This window comes from Juglans regia, chromosome 11 (assembly GCF_001411555.2).
Source record: "Juglans regia cultivar Chandler chromosome 11, Walnut 2.0, whole genome shotgun sequence".
NCBI classification, from domain to species: domain Eukaryota; kingdom Viridiplantae; phylum Streptophyta; class Magnoliopsida; order Fagales; family Juglandaceae; genus Juglans; species Juglans regia.
This window is the reverse complement of record NC_049911.1, coordinates 25081104-25099457: the sequence shown is the minus strand read 5'-3', so window position 1 is coordinate 25099457 and position 18354 is coordinate 25081104. Positions and strand designations below refer to the sequence as shown.

Here is an 18354-nt window from a genome sequence, read left to right as displayed (position 1 = left end):
TATTTGCGAACATTTAGGACTGGATCACTTTTTCTAGATTGAATCAAGTTCAAATCAACTTCAGTTTATTCAATAAAACTTGCATCTTTATCTCTTCAACTGACTCTTAGACTTAAACATACATATGACTCTTGTAGATTCTTATTTTATAATATAATCAAGATTTGATAAGAGTTACAATTCAAACACTTATCCTTATCGGATAAATACTCATTCTTATCGGATGCAATCTTAGAGTCCTATTTAAAATTACATTCATCCATAATTCGAATTAAATACTGACTCGTCTAATCCTAGCCAAACATAAGTTACATTTACAAGAAGTGCTACAGCTATAAATAGATTACACAAAACTAATTCTGCAAATTAATGTGGTTTCATCTAATCTGTTAGATCTAATTTATAATAAAAGTAATTTTAAAATTTGACATACCACATCAAACTATGTCAATTTGTGAGATTACATTTATGTAATAACTTTATGACTAAAATATTTTCCTTATTTTATTACAAAGGATGTTTGAAATATGCTTTTTCTAAAGGGAGAAAAAAAATAGAAGTTGGATTTGGTTTCAAATATTTCAAGCCATAACGTATCTGGGTAGGCTTAAAAGGGTCAAATATCTAGAAGGCCGAAAGCACGTTTTGCAAAGGAGTGCGCTACAATAAAACCTTTGAATTTTGACCCCGAAGAACAAAACTCTTTCCCCTCAAGTATAACTATATTCGCCAATCTATAGCAAAACTATCTTAGCTACCCTAATAATAGGTTTCGCTTCAAAGTTCACTGCCTTAATTTTGCTGTTTAAAGACCACTCATCCGAAAACATATATCTGGAACAAACACTAAGGGTAAACTGGTAATAGTATTCAACTATTAGTAAGGGTGTAAGTTTGGACTGGAAAACCAGTCAAACCGGACCGGTTGGGTCGGTTTTTAGGTCCAGAATTGGTTCTTTACTTGCATAAAGCGGTCGGACCCGGTCTGGTTTCAGTTCCGTGGTTTCCAGGACCGGCGCGGTTGAAAAAAAAGAATAAAATCAATTTATATATATATAAATTTTATACAAAAATAATATTATACAAAATATTTTTTGTATATAAGTTTTATATATAATATATAAAAATAAAAAAAATCACTAAAATATTATTTCTAAAATTTGATAAGTGCATAGGACATTAGTAGTTATACTAATATAGACTATAGTTATATTTATACTAATATAATTATACTAAATCATTATAACTAATACTGACATATAATTAGCTAATACTAATAGTGAAATATTAATACTATTATATAGTCTAATATATTATATAGCTATTAATACTATTATAGAGTCTAATATATTATATAGTTATACTAATATATAACTAATACGAATATAGTTATACTAATATAGTTATACTAAATCACTATAACTAATACTAATATATAATTAATACTAATCGTCTAATATATTATATAGCTATAATTAATACTAATATTTATTCTAATACTAATAGTCTAATATTATAACTAATATATAATAAAGTTATACTTATACTAACTAATATATACTATAATTATACTAACTAATAGTCTAATAATATACTAACTGCTAGTAATAATTTGGATATTATAACTAAACGGTGCCGTTGCACCTCCAAACTCCCAAGCCCTAAGGGTTGAGACGGTGTCGTTGCCCCTCTCTTCTTCACTCTCTCACTCTGCCTCTCAGACTCTACTTCACGAATCACAGCCTCCATCTCTGCCCTCTCACGGCCTCTCTGCCCTCACGAGTCACGGCCTCACCTCTCGTCGAGTCGTCGCACACACAGCCCCTCGGCCCCTCTCAACGCTGCGCTGCCTTCTCTGTCTCTCATCGTCTCACGCTGCCCTCCCATCTCTCACGCAGCCGGCAGCCCCTCTCTCACGTCTCTCTGCTTCGACGGTAATTTTTCTTGATCAGATCTTTATTTTTCTAACGTCAATACTCAATAGTGAAAGCTGAAGCTCTGTTTGTTTAATCTGCAATGATATGTTTGGGTTGCGGACTTCCTAGCTTTTTTTTTCTAAAGACCACGTTAGCCTAAAGCTCTGTTTCTTTTGTTTGATTAAGATTAGCATATTGTGATGATATCAGTACATGATGAAGCCAATGGCTTGCGTTCAGATTATATACGCGTTGGGGTTTTATGCACTAAATTATGAAAGAGTTGGTGGAATCATTTGCGAAGGGGAAGTAAAAGACAGAACAAAAAAGAGAACGAGAAAAATAAGTCTGCAATCTGCATACTTTCGTATGAAAAAAATATGTATGATAAAAAAATTAACTTTGTAACTATGTACAAAAGATTTTAATACATTAATGGGCATGCAATTGTAAATCTTCATGCTCAATCATGTATATAATATTTGAACCTTGTCATTTGAATTAATAAAACCCCATTTTCTTACTAAATCTAATAAAATCACAGTGACAACTGACATTAACCCCTTAGATAATATTTTGTACATTATCTTGCATGTGAGCAATTCTTGGACCCAGATTCATTTTCGAATATAAGATTGTGATATCCTAACGAGATAAGAAAGTCTTAATTGTTTTGATGTGATGGAATTTCTGTCATTAAAGTTAGAAACATTTAAATATTGTACTACTAATTGATAGATGAATTCAGAAAATCTAGAGAATGCAGGATAGATGAATTAAGAAAACGGAAAAACCGGACTAGACCGGAAACCGGTAAAACCGGAAATACCGGTTTATGAGTGTAATCGGTGCGTAATCGGTTTTGAAAAATGCAAAACTGGTATATACTGGTTCGGTCCTAAATTTTGTCTAAAACCGGACTGGTTACACACCTAGTCTTTTTGGCTTTATGTTTAAATGGGTTTTGTTTTAAGTCTCATAAAATATTATTTTTGTGTAGATAATATTTTAATAATATTGTTAATTAAAGGAAGTAAACCTATTTTTAAGGGTTGTTTTTCATGACGTATTTTATAAGATTTTTAAAGTAGTCAAAGTATTCTATTAATTTATAATATGTTGTTGGTATTTTAGATATTTTAAATATTACTTTTTATTGAGTTCCGTAATTATTTTAATACTTGTTCGATTAAATTTCTTATTCGGTATGAATTCAATTAAGTGGATATTGATGGTTTTAGAAAATGATGGTATTTTAGGAATTATGAGAATTTTAGGTTTTGAGGATTTAAAATAGGTTCTTTTTGCATTTTAGGTTTAAATATTGAAATATGGGGTTGATTGAAAATTTACGGCAATTATGTGATTTTTATAGGTGACTATTAATATTTATTCGGCATTGTTAAAGAATTTTTTTGAAAGACTAAGGAGTCTAGGTAAACGGAGTTCCTATGCTAGATTTTGCATAAAAATAAAATGAACTGAGGTTCCTCTTGGAAAAGTATGCATGTTTTGTTATGAAAAGAAATTTGAAATGACCTCAGTTATTTGTTTTGCGTGACTCATGAAATTCTGTATAAGAATAAAGTACTTTTTATCATGACTGGTGTAGACATGAACAAAGTTTTGGCATTCTGTTTCTGAACTATGCAAAAGAGAGCGAATATGAAAAATTGTGCATAAATTATATTTTTGTGATCTGACTCTGTTTTGTTATGAAAATGTTCTGTACTTTGATGTGATATAATGTGATTTCTGAAACCTCTGGCATGACATTCTGTTTCTGTTCTGTTTTGACCTCACCACGGGTGTAAAATTGTGGCCTCTGTTTGTATTGGTACCAACTTTTCTGTTTCTGGTGCACCCACTTTGGAAACAAAGTGGTTTTCTGCGTGATCTTTCCTATATGCATGTTTGGGGCTCCAAAAATGATAAGGGGAAGATTCATATTCTGTTTCTGCTCGGTTGGCTGCCTGGGTTTGCACAACCCTACCACGGGGGTTAAATATGGAATTTTGTTCTAATATGATGTTTCAGTTATGCTGTGCCAAAGAAATTTTGAATAAGAATATTTTTGAACTTTCGCTCTGATGTTTTTGATAAAATGTTCCGACTCTGCATTTTGAAAATAAAAAATGTTTTGTTCTGTATTCTAAACTCTGTAAATGCTCATGTTTGCATACTAGTATATGTCCTCTGTTTACTGAGTTGTTGATAACTCACCCCTATCTCCACAAGATTTTTCAGATGATTTGAATAGTTTAGTTGAAGATCAAGATTATGAAGCATGAGTGAGATGAATTAAGCATAGAAGATTAATATTAGTATTGAGGATTTTTATCAAGCTTGTTGTGCTCTGAAGATGTAATTTGTTGGGAGGTTGATGTTTATATTAAGATTTTGTATTGTTTTAGAATAATTATACTGGAGTAATTGATGTGAATTAATGAGGATTTTGTGCGATAGATAAAAATTGGAGTTTGTACTGTGTGGTTGGAAAATGATTTTTAGGTGGCATGAGTTAACTTTCCGGACCCCTCGGGGACGGGGTGTTACATATAATGTGCAGAAATCTCCATCAATGTATTTACTATTGTCCTTATCAACCAAAAAAAAAAGGTAAATATGTTGTAGTGATATACCATTCTCTTTTATCACCCAAGTTGGAGATAGCGAGTGGTGGGTTCAATTCTTGTTGGCATGCAGTAATCTTATTAGGATGCAGAATAAGAGTTTTGAGTTCCTTATTCTAGTTACTACAATGTATAAATGATGGAGAATTCATCAACCCAGGTATTTGTAGATGCAATTTGGGGTGGATGGAACACATCCGGAGCTGTAGTTGGGGATTTTGGTTTTGTTATCATTGGTATGTATCCTTAGAAATATACTTAAAATGTATATAGTTGTTCAAGTTGATTTATTTGGTCATCCAATTTTACTAATTGCAATATCTTAACCCTGCAGATTAAGGTTCAAGTGTTGGTGAAATTACAAGTACAACAATATCTTAACCTGAATTTCATTTAAGTAAAACTCCCCGTTTTACTAACTGACGTGGAAATTGGTGCGCTTCGGTACATGAAATAAGTTGCATTCAGACTTTTCCTTGCCTATGAGAGTAACGAGGAGGGCGAGATGGTTGGGTGCGGAGGAGATTACATGGAAGGGAGATTCTCGTAATGGGAATGCTTCCCACAATGCATGAAGTAAGAAACATATCCAAGAGCTCATCTTTCCCCCACACCATATGTATGGCCAAGTTTTTCCCATGTCATCTGGTCTTTTCTTCCTTGCTCAACACCCTACACGACCCGAGCAAACGTTTTTTCTCCACAAATGCCGCCAAAACTGCCTATAAACTTAGCGACTCTGTCTCTGAGTTCAAACAAGATTATGCCAACCTCTGTTTCAAAGGACACATAAAAGAAGCGTATGAGAGGTACAAATCAGAGATATTTTCAGAGCCTTCTCTCTTGTCTAATCTCATCCAAGCATGCATACCCCAAAAGTCACTTTCTTTAGGAAAACAGCTCCATTCTATGATAATTACATCTGGTTGTTACTTGGACAAGTTTGTTTCCAATCACCTCCTTAACATGTACTCCAAGATTGGGGATTTACGAACGGCTGTGACACTGTTTGAGCATATGTACAAGAGAAATATAATGTCTTGTAACATTTTGATTAATGGCTATGTGCAAAGTGGTGATCTGGAGAGTGCCCAAAAGGTGTTTGATGAGATGCCTGATAGAAACATTGCAACATGGAATGCAATGATTGCTGGTCTGACCCAATTTGAGTTTAATGAGCAGAGTTTGAGTTTCTTTTCAGAAATGCATCAGTTGGGGTTTTTGCCTGATGAGTTCACTCTGGGAAGTGTGCTCAGGAGCTGTGCAGGGTTGAGATGTTTGCATGCTGGGTGGCAGATTCATGCTTATGTGGTGAAATGTGGGTTTGAGTTCAATTTGGTTGTTGGGAGCTCTTTGGCTCATATGTATATGAAATCTGGAAGCTTGGAAGGAGGAGAAAAAGTGATTAAGTTGATGCCAATTCGCAATGTGATTGCTTGGAATACACTTATTGCAGGGAAAGCTCAAAACGGGTATCCCGAGGAAGTGCTGGATCAGTATAACATGATGAAAATTGCAGGTTTTAGACCCGATAAGATTACATTTGTGAGTGTCCTCAGCTCATGCTCGGAACTGGCAACACTTGGACAGGGTCAGCAGATTCATGCTGAAGCAATCAAAGCTGGGGCTTGTTCGGTAGTTTCTGTGGTTAGTTCGTTAATTAGCATGTATTCAAGATGTGGTTGTCTGGAAGACTCCCTGAAGGCTTTCTTGGAATGTGAACACACGGATGTTGTGTTGTGGAGTTCTATGATTGCTGCTTATGGTTTCCATGGGCGAGGAGATGAAGCCATTGAGCTGTTTGAATACATGGAGCAGGAAGAGATAGAGGCAAATGAGGTTACTTTCTTGAGCTTGCTTTATGCTTGTAGCCACTGTGGTCTGAAAGAGAAAGGAATCGAGTTCTTTGACAAGATGGTGAAAAAATATGCCGTGGAGCCTAGACTAGAACACTATACATGTATGGTTGACCTACTTGGTCGGTCTGGCTGTTTGGAGGAAGCAGAGGCCATGATAAGATCAATGCCCGTAAAAGCAGATGTAATCATATGGAAAACTTTGCTATCTGCCTGCAAAATCCACAAGAAAGCAGACATGGCAAAAAGGATTGCAGAGGAGGTTATTAGGCTTTATCCTCAAGATTCAGCTCCTTACGTGCTACTCTCAAACATCCATGCTTCTGCTAAAAGGTGGCAGGATGTTTCTGAGGTGAGGAAAGCCATGAGAGATAGGATGGTGAAGAAGGAACCGGGTATAAGTTGGCTGGAAGTGAAGAATGCAGTTCACCAGTTTTGCATTGGCGACAAAACCCATCCGAAATCAGCAGAGATTGATTTGTATTTGAAAGAACTAACATCAGAGATGAAGTTGCGTGGTTATGTGCCTGATACAGCAGCTGTTTTGCATGACATGGACAATGAGGAGAAAGAATACAACTTGGCGCATCACAGTGAGAAGTTGGCAGTTGCATTTGCTCTAATGAACACTCCCGCAGGTGTGCCAATAAGGGTGATGAAGAACTTGCGTGTATGCAGTGATTGCCATGTTGCAATAAAGTACATATCGGAAATAAGAAACCGAGAAATTATTGTACGAGATGCCAGTAGATTTCACCATTTCAAAAACGGGAAATGTTCTTGTGGAGATTACTGGTAAGAGGAGATACAGTAGTTTCCTTGACAAGATTACTTTTAATGCATCTCATTTTTCCTTAGACAATTTATCAGCTAAAAATTGTATATTCCTCCTCATTTCTTTCATTTTTCTCTGAGGGGTCAAATTGTAACTTTCTTCTCATACATTTTTTGTAACAGAAACCACTCCATTCATTAGTGGAAGAGAGAGATTTGATTTGTATGTGATAAGATCAATCAGCAAAAAAATAGTTTAGGAATGTACAGCTATAGCTTTTCGTATATATGTTTCTTACCTTCTCTGTATTTATTTCCTTATTTGTAAGTCAACTATAAGTCTTAATATAATACAAGCTCTACTCTGTCATCACTGTGTGAGACAGTTTATTCTCAAAGTCTTTAATATGGACCCTGAAAGAAAGTACTTCCTACATCTAATAGGCATAACTTATGGATTGATTTGCTTCCCTGTCTACAAAGTTTGGATTTTAACAACATTGTAAGCCTAAATAAAGATTTGGTTCTTAACAAAATTGTTGGCCAGCAGCAGCTCTCACTTTCTTATAAAATCTTTTATGGATTCTCTATCCTTTTGTTTGGACGTCTTTTTCTTTCAGATTAAATCATTCTTGCCCTACATTTAGATTTCTTTCACCACTTTGTTCAATGCAGATCACGCCCTGATTTAATTGAATACTTTATTCACTTATTTGTTTGTCAAGTTTGTTGAGGTATTTCTAGTACCGTAGCTTCTAAATAGTGTTTCAGGACATTTTTATACCTTGGCATTTGAGAGTATTCGACAAGTATTTTGCTTTTATTTATTTATTATTATTATTATTATTATTTCTTTTAAGTTTTCTACGTAGAAATTGTGGGAAAACAACATTGAGGGAATCTCTGTCCATTGGGCATGGTGGGGGTCAAAACCATCTTCTTATTTCTTTTCCCCTAAATTAACCTAAGAGGAAGTGATAAAAAATGGGGTGATAACTTGTGGAAGGAAAATAGATTTAGCCCTGTTTTTATTCTGCCATGAACCACAACAGTTCTTACACCAGATCAACTATTTTTACAACCTAGCTAACAACATAACGTCGCAAGGCATACAAGTCCAAAAGGGATGTAATGGCAAACAAGTATCAAGATTCGCTTCATTATCATAATTCAAATCTTTGGAGAAATTTTTATGAGATTCTAGATGCAGGAAAATAAGTAATGCTATTTTTTATCTTAAATTTTATGCGATTGGACATAACAAAATCAGGAATAAAAAACAACAATTATGTTAGGAAAGAGTTTGGAAGTTATGAACAGCTTTCTATCAATTTAAGTTAGTAAGAGCACCCTCATCAGCTTCCCTAAATGCCCATATTTTCTGAAGTTTGGAGAAAAGATTTGGGGGAAATTGAAATTCCCCCTCCCATCCGGATCCCTAAATTAGAGATCCCATTTTGGGTTGGTACAGTGGTTCTCCAAATATCGGGAACTATGGTACATCCCCCCAACTTCTTTGCTTAATCTTTCCTGTTGTTGGTCCCGCGTGAAAATCTCTCTCAATGCCGTCGTTTGTATCGGCCCTCTCTCGCACCGTTTTCCACCATCGACGGTAACCCCTCTGATCAGCTTCTATATGTAAGTCTCCGCCCTTCTCTCTTGCACAAATGGAACACACACTCTCAAACTCTCTTAGTTTCCTTTTAATCTTGTGAGACAAATGAATCTAAATACTTGTTACCTACCATCACTACTTTGAGATTGCAATAGTTGTTAGTTATACTGCTGCTGCTTCTTATTTGCGAGTTAATATTGCTCCTTTGCAGGAAACAGTTGGTCGAATCTGTGCTAAATAAGGTTGTGGAGGGGTTTGAGCATAGCATTTCAAGCCAATTAGAACTGGTATGTTAATATGGACTATGAGACCAATTATGCATTTGCATGTGCTTTGAAAATTTCCAATGGTTCCTTGGCAATCATGCCTAGTCATTGCTCTTGTATATGTCCCTTGTACTTGAGCCACGCCTATTCCTCATCAATAAAATCTTTATTTTCTGATAAAAAAAGATGTGCTTTGAAATTCAACATGAGACCAGGGATTAGTGCATATTCCAAATCAGCAAAACATGGTTTATTGGATCCTCAATGAGTTTTTTTCCTATTTTCCTCTATTAAGATATTTTTTTTATCAATCTACATGTCTGACTAGGTATTTATTCGTAACCCATAGATGACAACAACTTCAAAAGACATGGCTGCTTCTCACAACAACAAATCTTTAATGAAATTTGCTTCGGGGGATAAAAAGGTGATACATTATTTCTTACCTTCTGACACAGGTACCTAGGGATTAATATGCAATATGCACTAGTGAATCTATAGAAAAAGCACATATTCGATGACATAATCTATGATTGGATTATAACTTGGGATTGCTGATATTTTCTTTTGGGTTTCTGTGATGTTTTAGACTGAAAGTAAAAATGAAAAGGTGACAAAGAAAGAGGTTATCCAGAAAACCTAAATTTCTGATGAGAAATCAAAAGGGCAACTCCTGAAACAGAAAATGGCATTTGATCAACAGCAGAGAGACATTCAAGTACAAAAACTGCTATTTTCATTGCTTTTCAGTTTGCCTTACCTGCTTAGCTTATTAATGCTAATTTGTTTTTTTTTTTTTTCTTATAGGAACTGAAGAACACTCTTCACACTACAAAAGCTGGGATGCAGTTTATGCAAATGAAGTTTCATGAGGAGTTCCACAATCTTGGTATGATTTGGGAAAATAATTTTCGTTATATGTTGTTTCTTTCTATTTTATGTTTCTTTTCCTTTCTTTCTGGAAGAGTTTTTGAGAAGAAAAATTTGTCTTGTTTCTTTGTAGGCATGCACGATCACGGTCTGGCTCATGCTACTTCTGGTTATCATAGAGTTCTTGAGGAAAATCGCAAGCTATACAATCAAGTGCAAGATCTCACGGGTAAGAAGATCAATTCTAGCCACCTTGGGGTAAAGGAAAAATAAAAAGCACTGACTGCCAAGGTTTAAGTCCTCAAAATGGATTAAATGGTCTTTTTGTATCAGGAAGTATTAGGGTTTACTGTCGAGTGAGACCCTTCCTCCGGGACAATCAAATCATTTCAGCAATGTGGATTTTATAGAAGATGGAAGTATCACTATCGGTACTCCATCAAAGCATGGGAAAGGCCAGAAGTCTTTAAGCTTCAACAAGGTCTTTAGGCCATCTGCAACCCAAGGTTGATGAGGTTCTTAATTATAAACTTTTCAGATTTTATGATCATAACATTGCTTTAACTCTTTTGTCTCCTGATTTATTGCAGCGGAGGTCTTCTCTGATATGCAGCCTTTGATTCAATCTGTTCTCGATGGTTACAATGTTTGCATATTTGCATATGGTCAAACTGGATCGGGAAAAACTTACACTATGGTAGGTTAGGTTTAGCTTAATCCCAAAAGATACGAAACAATGTTTTCAATGATGTTTGTTAGCAAAGCTATGCAAATGTGGCTAAATTTTGTTGTTTATATGTCCAGACTGGACCTAAAGATCTGACGGAGAAAAACCAAGGAGTAAATTATCGGGCTTTGGGCGATTTATTTAATATAGCAAATCAAAGAAAAGACACTTTCTCTTATGATGTTTCTGTTCAGATGATCGAGATCTATAATGAGCAAGTTAGGGATCTCCTTATCATTGAGGGAACAAACAAAAGATATCCTTTATAAGTTATTTGTTTTTGTTACCATCAAGTTTTTTAATTATAAGTTGATGAGCTTTCTGCTTATAGAGATGGTCATAGTAGGTTGAGAGCTCTGAATATCATTTCAACGTTTGGACTTACTACTATTTTAGTTCAATGCTGTGAAATATTTTCACAAACCTCAAATTTTCAAATTGGATTAAAAATCATTTTAAAATATCCAGGCTTTCAGAATTTTATTTAAGTTTATAAACTTTGTTCTTTGCCAATCTTACTCTCACTCCTCCCATCAACTAGCTTTCCTTAATTGTGGCTACATTAGAAATTCGTAATAGTTCTCATAATGGACTTAGTGTACCAGATGCAAACCTTGTGCCAGTGTCAACGACATCTAATGTTATTGATCTGATGAACCTTGGATAAAGGAATCGTGCAGTGGGTGCAACAGCCTTAAATGATCGTAATAGTCGCTCTCATAGGTAGGAACATAGTTCTCTATATAAATACTTGTATTGATGGTTCTATGGAATATCTTTAGTTAGGCTGATTTGTTTCTTCTAATAAATTGTCAATTTGCAGTTGTTTGACTGTTCATGTTCAAGGAAGAAACTTGACATCTGGAACTATTCTTCGTGGATGCATGCATCTGGTTGAACTGGCAGGAAGCGAGAGGTTAAACAAATCTGAAGTGACAGGAGATAGACTCAAAGACGCGCAGCATATAAACAAATCTCTTTCAGCATTGGGTGATGTGATAACTTCCCTTGCCCAAAAGAATCTGCATGTTCCATATAGAAATAGCAAACTCACACAGCTGCTCCAAGATTCACTTGGTAAGGTTAAATTTACTCATTTCTTCAAGAGTATAGTGGAACTATATCCTGAGATTTTGGAAAGATCCTTAGTAGGGTTTTGGGGTTATAATAACATTTTCAAGAGGGCAGGCCAAGACACTGATGTTTGTTCACATAAGCCCCGAGCCTGATGCTACTGGAGAAACAATAAGTACACTTAAATTTGCCGAGAGAGTTGCCACTGTTGAACTTGGTGCTGCCAGAGTAAACAAAGATAGCACAGATGTTAAGGAGCTAAAAGAACAGGTTTTACATTCTGTCGGTTGTATAGTTCTCATAATAGTAATTTCAAGGACTTTCATACTAGTGTTCTATAAATCTTTTGAATTCTTCTTCAGATTGCCTGTCTTAAGGCAACACTGGCAAGGAAAGAGGGGGAGCCAGAGCACATGCAAAATTCCATATCTGGAAGCTTTGAAAAATACAGGACCAAACCTAGTGAGTTATCACCATTTCAATCTAAAAAGCATGATGCAGGTTTTTTGGGAGACCAGAACAGCTGCCGGCAACCAATGGGTGATGTTGGCAATATTGAGGTAAATCATGTTCCCTGATCAAATTGATAGATATTTTTCATTTCCGTAATAGTAGTAACCAGTATGTATATGAAACACTATTTTTTCTTTCTTTAATTAGTTAATTTATATCTTGTAATGTAGATAATATTAGTGATTGAAGTGCTGATGTGATTTCAATAGAGTATGATAGAAGGATTTATCACCATTAGACTAGCATAAACTTGTCCAGTTATTTTATTTTATTTTTAACCAAAATGTGAAATCAGAAAAATCCCTAACAAATCTGCATTGAGGCAAAAGACAACAAGTTTTGATCTTGATGAGCTATTAGCAAACTCCCCTCCCTGGCCTCCTGTGAATAGTCATGGCCAGACTTATGGGGAGGATGACAAAGAAATGGGCTCTGGTGAGTGGGTTGATAAAGTCATGGTAAACAAGCATGATGTAAGCAAAGTTGAAAACCTTTTGGGAAGTTGAGCAATGGGATAATGTGGACTTAACTGATGTATTTTATCAGAAATATCTCCCAGATTCTTCTAAAATTTACCCACATCAATCCTAAAACATGTTTATGGGAGGCAACCAGTTCAGGGTCACTAGTACTGATGAAATGGATGATCTTGATGCTGCCACTAGTGATTCTTCAGAGCCAGATTTGCTTTGGCAATTCGACCACACAAAACTTACTGGCATGGCCCATGGAATTGGGGCAAAACCCAAGAAACCCAATCTAAAGACATCAAAAAGCCCAGAACTAGGGTAACACAAAGTTGATCAGTTGTTGATATATACTATACCTCCATTCTAAATACTATCTACCAGGTAAATTTACATGCTTTTTTGACAAGTTGTTAACAATTGCAGCAAGAATGGCAATGCTTCTCTAGGCCCTTCCCCTTTACGGAAACAATCAAATGGGGTAGGCGCCCATCTGCAGCGGAGTGGGAGACAGCCAACTTATCTTTAAAAAAGAAAAAAAAAGTGCTTATTTATTTTAAGAGAAGTGAAATTACCCAAGTACTCCTAATTATGCACGTTAATGCTAAACAAAAGCTATTAGTAAGGATTAGTAATCAATATAAAATATTAATAACATTAACACAATAATTTGGTTACGAAGGGAAACCTTTTGAGAACTTTTCAAAGGTAAAATCCTACGGGGCATCCAAATTTAGAATAGTCAATTTTATAGATTGAGAGTATTACAAGTATAACGTTTACAAAATCTTTGTAACTAAACAAGTTTACTCAAGACACGCGACTCGCTTGTCTTCTACCGCAGTAGGTAGTCAGAACCTCTGACACTCTAATCTTTGTCTTTCCTACTAGAACTTTCAGTGGTTGAACTCGAACACGGCAACTTTCCCTTGGAGTATGCTCTCACTCAATCTTATGGATTGAGTTTTTTGGAAAATCTCTCTCAAGAATTTTCTCTTGCATGATCTCTTGAAATTCTATCCAAATCTTGAAGCTCTCAATACTTGTGAATATGTGTTGTTCAAGTCTGTTGAAACCCTCAGCCGACTCCTCTACAAATAGGCAATGCTGTGATTGATTTGGAGAAGGATTCTGCTGACAGGTTTATCCAGAATTTCAATCAAATACGTTGCTAACTATTTGCGAACATCTAGGACTGGATTACTTTTTCTAGATTGCATCGAGTTCAAATCAACTTCAATTTCTTCAATAAAACTTGCATCTTTATCTCTTCAAGTGACTCTTAGACTCAAACATACATATGATTCTTATAGACTCTTATTTTATAATATAATCAAGATTTGATAAGAGTTACAATTTAAACACTTATCCTTATCGGATAAATATTCATTTTTATCGGATGCAATCTTAGAGTCCTATTTAAAATTACATTCATCCATAATTCAAATTAAATACAAACTCATCTAATTCTAGCCAACATAAATTTCATTTACAAGATGTGCTACAACTATAAATAGATTTTACAAAACTAATTTTTTAAATTAATATGGCCTCATCTAATATGTTAGATCTAATTTATAATAAAAGTAACTTTATAATCTAATATACAACATCAAACTACGTTAGTTTGTGAGATTACATTGTAATAACTTTATGATTAGAATATTTTCCTTATTTTAATACAAAGGATGTTTGAAATATACTTTTTCTAAAGGGAAAAAAAAATAGAAGTTGGATATGGTTTCAAATATTTTAGGCCACAACGTATCTGGGTAGGTTTAAAAAGGTCAAATAACATTATGCAAAGGAGTGAGCTGTAATAAAACCTTTGAACTTTGACCCCTAAGAACAAAACTCTTTCCCCTCGAGTCCTGACATGCATATATGCTACTGATCTCACTCTAAATAAACCAACACCACTCTTCTCAGTTCTTATAAATCCACAACTTTGAATTCTAAACCAGCTGATCGATATCTTCTCTATCCTATATATAATATCCTATTTCTCGGTAAAGATGGGTGTCACTAGGGCTGTACAAAGACTTGGTCCGAACAAATTTGGGCCTGACCCGAACCGACCCGCATGGAAGACGGTTTCAGCTCGGATTGGATCGAACCCGTTCGTCTTGCTTTTTATCGTTTTTTTTTTTTATCTTTCATGAGTTTCACACGTTCACCTTCTTTGCAGACCCACACCCGTCTCTTGCTCCTTTGCAGACTTAGCCTCTCCCACATCATCCGTTCCTCCTCTTCCTGTTCGTCTCCTCTGCAGCTTAGCCTTTCCCCACCCAAACCCACCCTCCCTCTGTAGGTACACCTTGAGGGGCTCCACGTAGTCCTCGAAGCTGAGAGTGGTCGGAGCCCACCGCAGATCGTCGCTGTGGATTGTCGCTTCTACCTCTAGAACTTGTCGGATGCCTCACAGATGATGAAGCTTATGATGTATTTCATTTTCTTTGTGATGTATTTCATTTTCTTTGAGATCTATTTCAAGATCTATTTAATCTTCTTTGAAATCATCGACGACCTTCACCTCGGGAGGAAGCAGAGGCTTTGGGTGGAACCTCGTACCGGTCTTTGAGACCTTAAAGGATATATTCAACAGAATAAGAAAATTAAATGTAAAACAATAGCTTGCTTGATTTATTCTTAGAGAAAAATGTAAAATTTTGTTGGTTTCTTGGTGGGTCTGATTAGCAATGGGGAATCAATTAAAGATCGATGGGTTTTTGCGAGTAGCTCGTTCAAAATTTGCCGAAGATCGACACAAGATTGAATCCGTCGTTTCAGCTGAGTTTCGTCAGACTTCTAAGAATGTAGATTGCAAAAGTTTTCTCTACATTGAGTACTTACTTCACCAGGATAAGAAACAACTTGATTAGCAGTAGGGAGAAGAGAGTCTGAGATGTTTTTCATGTAATTTGACAGAGTATTTTTCGGTTTCGACAGATTGCATTGTATAAAACCTGGTATTAAGTTTTAATTCGATGAACCCGTGTCTGTTCGGGTTGGACAAATCGGGTGTCTCGGACGGATCGGGCCAAAGACCATTTTTGCACAGCCCTAAGTGTCACCAAGCTTGTGCCCCAGTCCATCAAGAGCATCGAGTTCATTCAAGACGATGGTGGTGTTGGTAGCATCAAGCAAACCAACTTCCCCAAGGGTAATGTGTTAGTACTTCAGCACCCGGCATTCTCTTAAATAATTAATTCGTATCAAATAGTATTTCACAGCATGAAAAGCAAGCAACGAAAATTAATTGCATGTTGTGGCTTAGTAATATGAATATGTTTGCTGCAGGGAGTCACTTCAAATACTTAAAGCACAAGATCGATGACCTTGATGCAGACAACCTTGTGTGCAAGTACACTTTGATTGAAGGAGACGTGTTGGGTGACAAGCTGGAATCGATTTCTTACGAGGTGAAGATGGAGGCATCAGGCTCAGGCTCGGGCTCAGGCAGTGTGTGCAAGATGACAAGCCACTATCACACAAAGGGTGAGTTTGTGATCAACGAAGAAGATATCAAGGATGGCAAAGACAAGGCACTTGGGTTGTACAAGGTTGTCGAGGAATACCTCCTTGCCAATCCCAATGTCTATGCTTAAATTTTGTTTTCTGCCTGTCGAGTCCCTCCCCAAGTGTTATCTTCCTTTTTTTTTTCTTTCTTTTTTGTTTTGTCCTGTATGTTTATTGGCATAATGCCCTTTGCTTGGTAATAAGAAGCCTGGTATTGACTCGACTAATTATGTTGTATTGTTGGCTTTCGCTTGAGGTGCATGTAATAGACCATGAATGAATAAAGTAACTTTCAATTCCTTTTTTTTCGAATTACTAATATATAAATAAATAATAAAATCTATCTCTTTTTATCAGTTTAATCTTTTAGAATAAGTGATAGTCTCACATGATATTAGAGCAAAGATTTTAGTTTGAACCCTAATTCTACATGACTCTATTTCATTTAATTAAATATTTAATTTAGTAGTCAAAACAAAAGAAGGCCTCCAACAATACTTCAAAATTAAGGACTAGTTTGGACATTGAGGTATTTTAAAATATTTTTATATATTTCCTTCTCAAACATTACTCTAATATAAAATATTTGTCAATTTAAACAAAATGAAAAGAAAAAAATAATGCTCGTTTGAAAGAGAGATTCTTTAGGTATTTTTTCTAATTTCCTTTTTTAAGGAGGTTAAGATTTCAATTTCTAATTTTTGGTAAAAGAAAACATGTTTCTTGGATGAAAAATTCTTTTTATAATTTTTATACACCACACAACATATTTTTTTTTTTAATTATCTTATCAGATGTGTGATATATAAATGATAAAGTAAAACAATTTAATTAGTTTAAAAATAATAAAATAAAAACAAATTTAAAAAAAATTAAAAAAATATAATGTGTGAAATGATAAATAGCAAAATTCTTCTAAACATCTATGTCGGTACGTAGCACGCGATTGATGGGGCTGACTATCAGAAAATGTGTTCAAGTGCGCTTTGAATAAAAGAGACGTACATGCGACTGCCCAGTTTCTAAACCAATATGCTCATGGGTTCCAAAGCTAGCAGTTTGGACTTTAGTTAAGAAAGGGGTCCCACAGCTTGGAATATGCCACTAGGTCTGGATTCAGGCCGCCAGAAGAGGAAAAAAATGTGCAGCTGAATTCCACTTCTCACATCTTATCCCTCCATACACGATAAATTCTGCAGATGACCATCCTCATCTTCAGTAAAACACACTCTCGAGTCTCGACCCAACTTTGTTCTCATCTACCAGAAAAGATCATGGGCGTCAAAAGTTTTCTACAAGAGTTTGAGTCACCAATTGATCCGGACAGATTATTTAAGGCCTTGATATTGGATTCATGCAACCTTTGCCCCAAGCTTCTGCCTCAGTACATTAAGAGCATTGACATTATCGAAGGAGATGGAGGTGTTGGAAGTATCAAACAGATTAACTTCGCCCAAGGTTAGTAACATGATCTACTGCTATTTTTAACTAATTCCTGTTACGTTTAATTTATCTGTAATAATATAATATGCGCGCATGCAGGGCCAGGCATTCATTTCAAATATGCAAAGTACCGGGTTGATGAGCTGGATATGGAGAATTTCAAGTGCAGGTACACTATAACTGAAGGAGATGTGTTGGGAGAGAAGCTCAAATCCATCGAATACGAGGTGAAGTTTGTGGCTGATCATGGAGGCTGCATTTGTAAGATGTTGAGTGAGTATTATTCAGATCAAGAACTTGAGTTCAAGGATGAAGATATAGAGTTTGGCAAAGAAAGAGCAACAGAGATGTACAAAGTAGTGGAAGCTTACCTTTTGACAAATCCACTCTCTTATCTTTAATTGGATACTGCAGATGGTCGATCGTTCTGTACAACTCTAGCCGTAAGTCTGTCACCGGGAACTATAATAAGTACTTTTAATAATAATTTTTAAATTTTATATAACATACTGCGTGTGTTTGCTTTCTAGTATTTCTTTTTTGAAAAATTTTATTTATTATCTCCATACATCAGGCACTATATATATATATATATATATATATATTTTATCAAATACGTAAATATAGATGATGAGTAGAATAATTTAATTAGTTTAAAAAAATAAAATCAAAAATATTTTT

The 18354-nt window shown here is 35.4% G+C and overlaps 2 protein-coding genes and 1 pseudogene across 3 annotated transcripts; all 3 read left to right on the top strand.

The window, feature by feature from the left end:
- Window positions 1-1695: 1695 nt before the first annotated feature.
- LOC108994137 (pentatricopeptide repeat-containing protein At2g41080) lies at window positions 1696-7464 on the top strand. 2 transcript variants are annotated; one of them, XM_018969233.2, is made up of 3 exons: window positions 1696-1934; window positions 4710-4785; window positions 4884-7464. In XM_018969233.2, exon 3 carries the CDS (start codon window positions 5099-5101, stop codon window positions 7202-7204), a length of 2106 nt encoding a protein of 701 aa, XP_018824778.1. In that variant the 5' UTR covers window positions 1696-1934; window positions 4710-4785; window positions 4884-5098; the 3' UTR covers window positions 7205-7464. The 2 variants fall into 2 exon arrangements, with proteins under 2 accessions (XP_018824778.1, XP_035538925.1); XM_035683032.1 differs by lacking the exon at window positions 4710-4785.
- Window positions 7465-9047: 1583 nt separating this feature from the next.
- On the top strand, window positions 9048-16113 carry LOC108994111 (annotated as a pseudogene).
- A 1288-nt stretch (window positions 16114-17401) lies between these two features.
- LOC108994128 (major strawberry allergen Fra a 1-3-like) lies at window positions 17402-18140 on the top strand. The gene is made up of 2 exons (XM_018969222.2): window positions 17402-17688; window positions 17773-18140. The coding sequence occupies exons 1-2, from the start codon at window positions 17430-17432 to the stop codon at window positions 18072-18074; spliced, it is 561 nt and encodes a 186-aa protein (XP_018824767.1). The 5' UTR covers window positions 17402-17429; the 3' UTR covers window positions 18075-18140.
- The last annotated feature ends 214 nt before the right edge of the window (window positions 18141-18354 follow it).